The sequence below is a fragment of the Sinocyclocheilus grahami genome, unplaced genomic scaffold (genome assembly GCF_001515645.1).
Source record: "Sinocyclocheilus grahami isolate Dianchi unplaced genomic scaffold, SAMN03320097.WGS_v1.1 scaffold7213.1, whole genome shotgun sequence".
In the NCBI taxonomy this organism is placed as follows: Eukaryota; Metazoa; Chordata; class Actinopteri; order Cypriniformes; family Cyprinidae; genus Sinocyclocheilus; species Sinocyclocheilus grahami.
This window is the reverse complement of record NW_015511339.1, coordinates 10,066-10,939: the sequence shown is the minus strand read 5'-3', so window position 1 is coordinate 10,939 and position 874 is coordinate 10,066. Positions and strand designations below refer to the sequence as shown.

Here is an 874-nt window from a genome sequence, read left to right as displayed (position 1 = left end):
AAATAAATTAATATTAATATTCAAAATATTTAGTCTTTTTAAAATATTTTTCTTTTTGGTTAATGTTTTTGTTATTATTATTATTAGTAGTATATTCAAGAATATTATTATGCAATATTAATATATACTTCTACTCTAATTTCCTCACATTTATGCACGTTAAGGCAGTCCATTTAAACCCTCGAATGTTCATTTTACATGAAAGAATATATTTGAGTTTCTCCCATATCTATTATGGAGATTATTATATTTTGAGAGTATTATATTTGAAGGTATAATTGAAATGCAAAATAATAAGGATACTTGACATGTGTTTACTGCAATAATATTGCGACAAGAAAATCATGATATAAGAATACAATATAGGAATATATGAAAAAAATTGGTATAGAAATAATTTTCACTCAGAAATTGCAAGTAAATTTCACAATTAATTACAAAGAAATGACAAGTAGCACATTGAATTAAACTGAGGTAGTATTTTCTTGTAAAACATACTCCAGTAATCTTTTTCTTTGTGTTTTTAGTATGTAAATCCAGCATTTGAAAAGATGATGGGCTATCATAGAGGCGAACTGATCGGTAAAGAGTTGACCGAACTGCCCAAGAGTGACAAGAACAGCGCCGACCTGCTGGACACCATCAACACCTGCATCAAGAAAGGAAAGGTTAGTCGGCCATAACACTACTAGGTCATATTAGATCATGTTTGCCTTTACCTGTGGCACTTTTTACAAGCCTAACAATACTTATACTTGTCATTGATTCGATTATTAACCGATTTCTTTATTTTTATTTTTCAATATGTGTGTGCTTGTTTGCTAAGGATTGGCAGGGGATCTATTTCTCACGGAGGAAGTCAGGGGACAGTATT

The 874-nt window shown here is 30.1% G+C and overlaps 1 protein-coding gene across 1 annotated transcript in view; it reads left to right on the top strand.

Annotated features, from left to right (window-relative positions):
* The window catches only part of LOC107577777 (high affinity cAMP-specific and IBMX-insensitive 3',5'-cyclic phosphodiesterase 8B-like), a gene marked incomplete at both ends in the record, with an annotated part of 7,740 nt that extends 6,871 nt beyond the window's left edge, over positions 1–869 (top strand). Inside the window, 2 exons of the mRNA XM_016263813.1 lie at positions 528–668; positions 827–869. Coding sequence (XP_016119299.1) covers positions 528–668; positions 827–869 — 184 coding nt within the window. The remainder of the gene's footprint in view (positions 1–527; positions 669–826) is intronic.
* Positions 870–874: the final 5 nt, after the last annotated feature.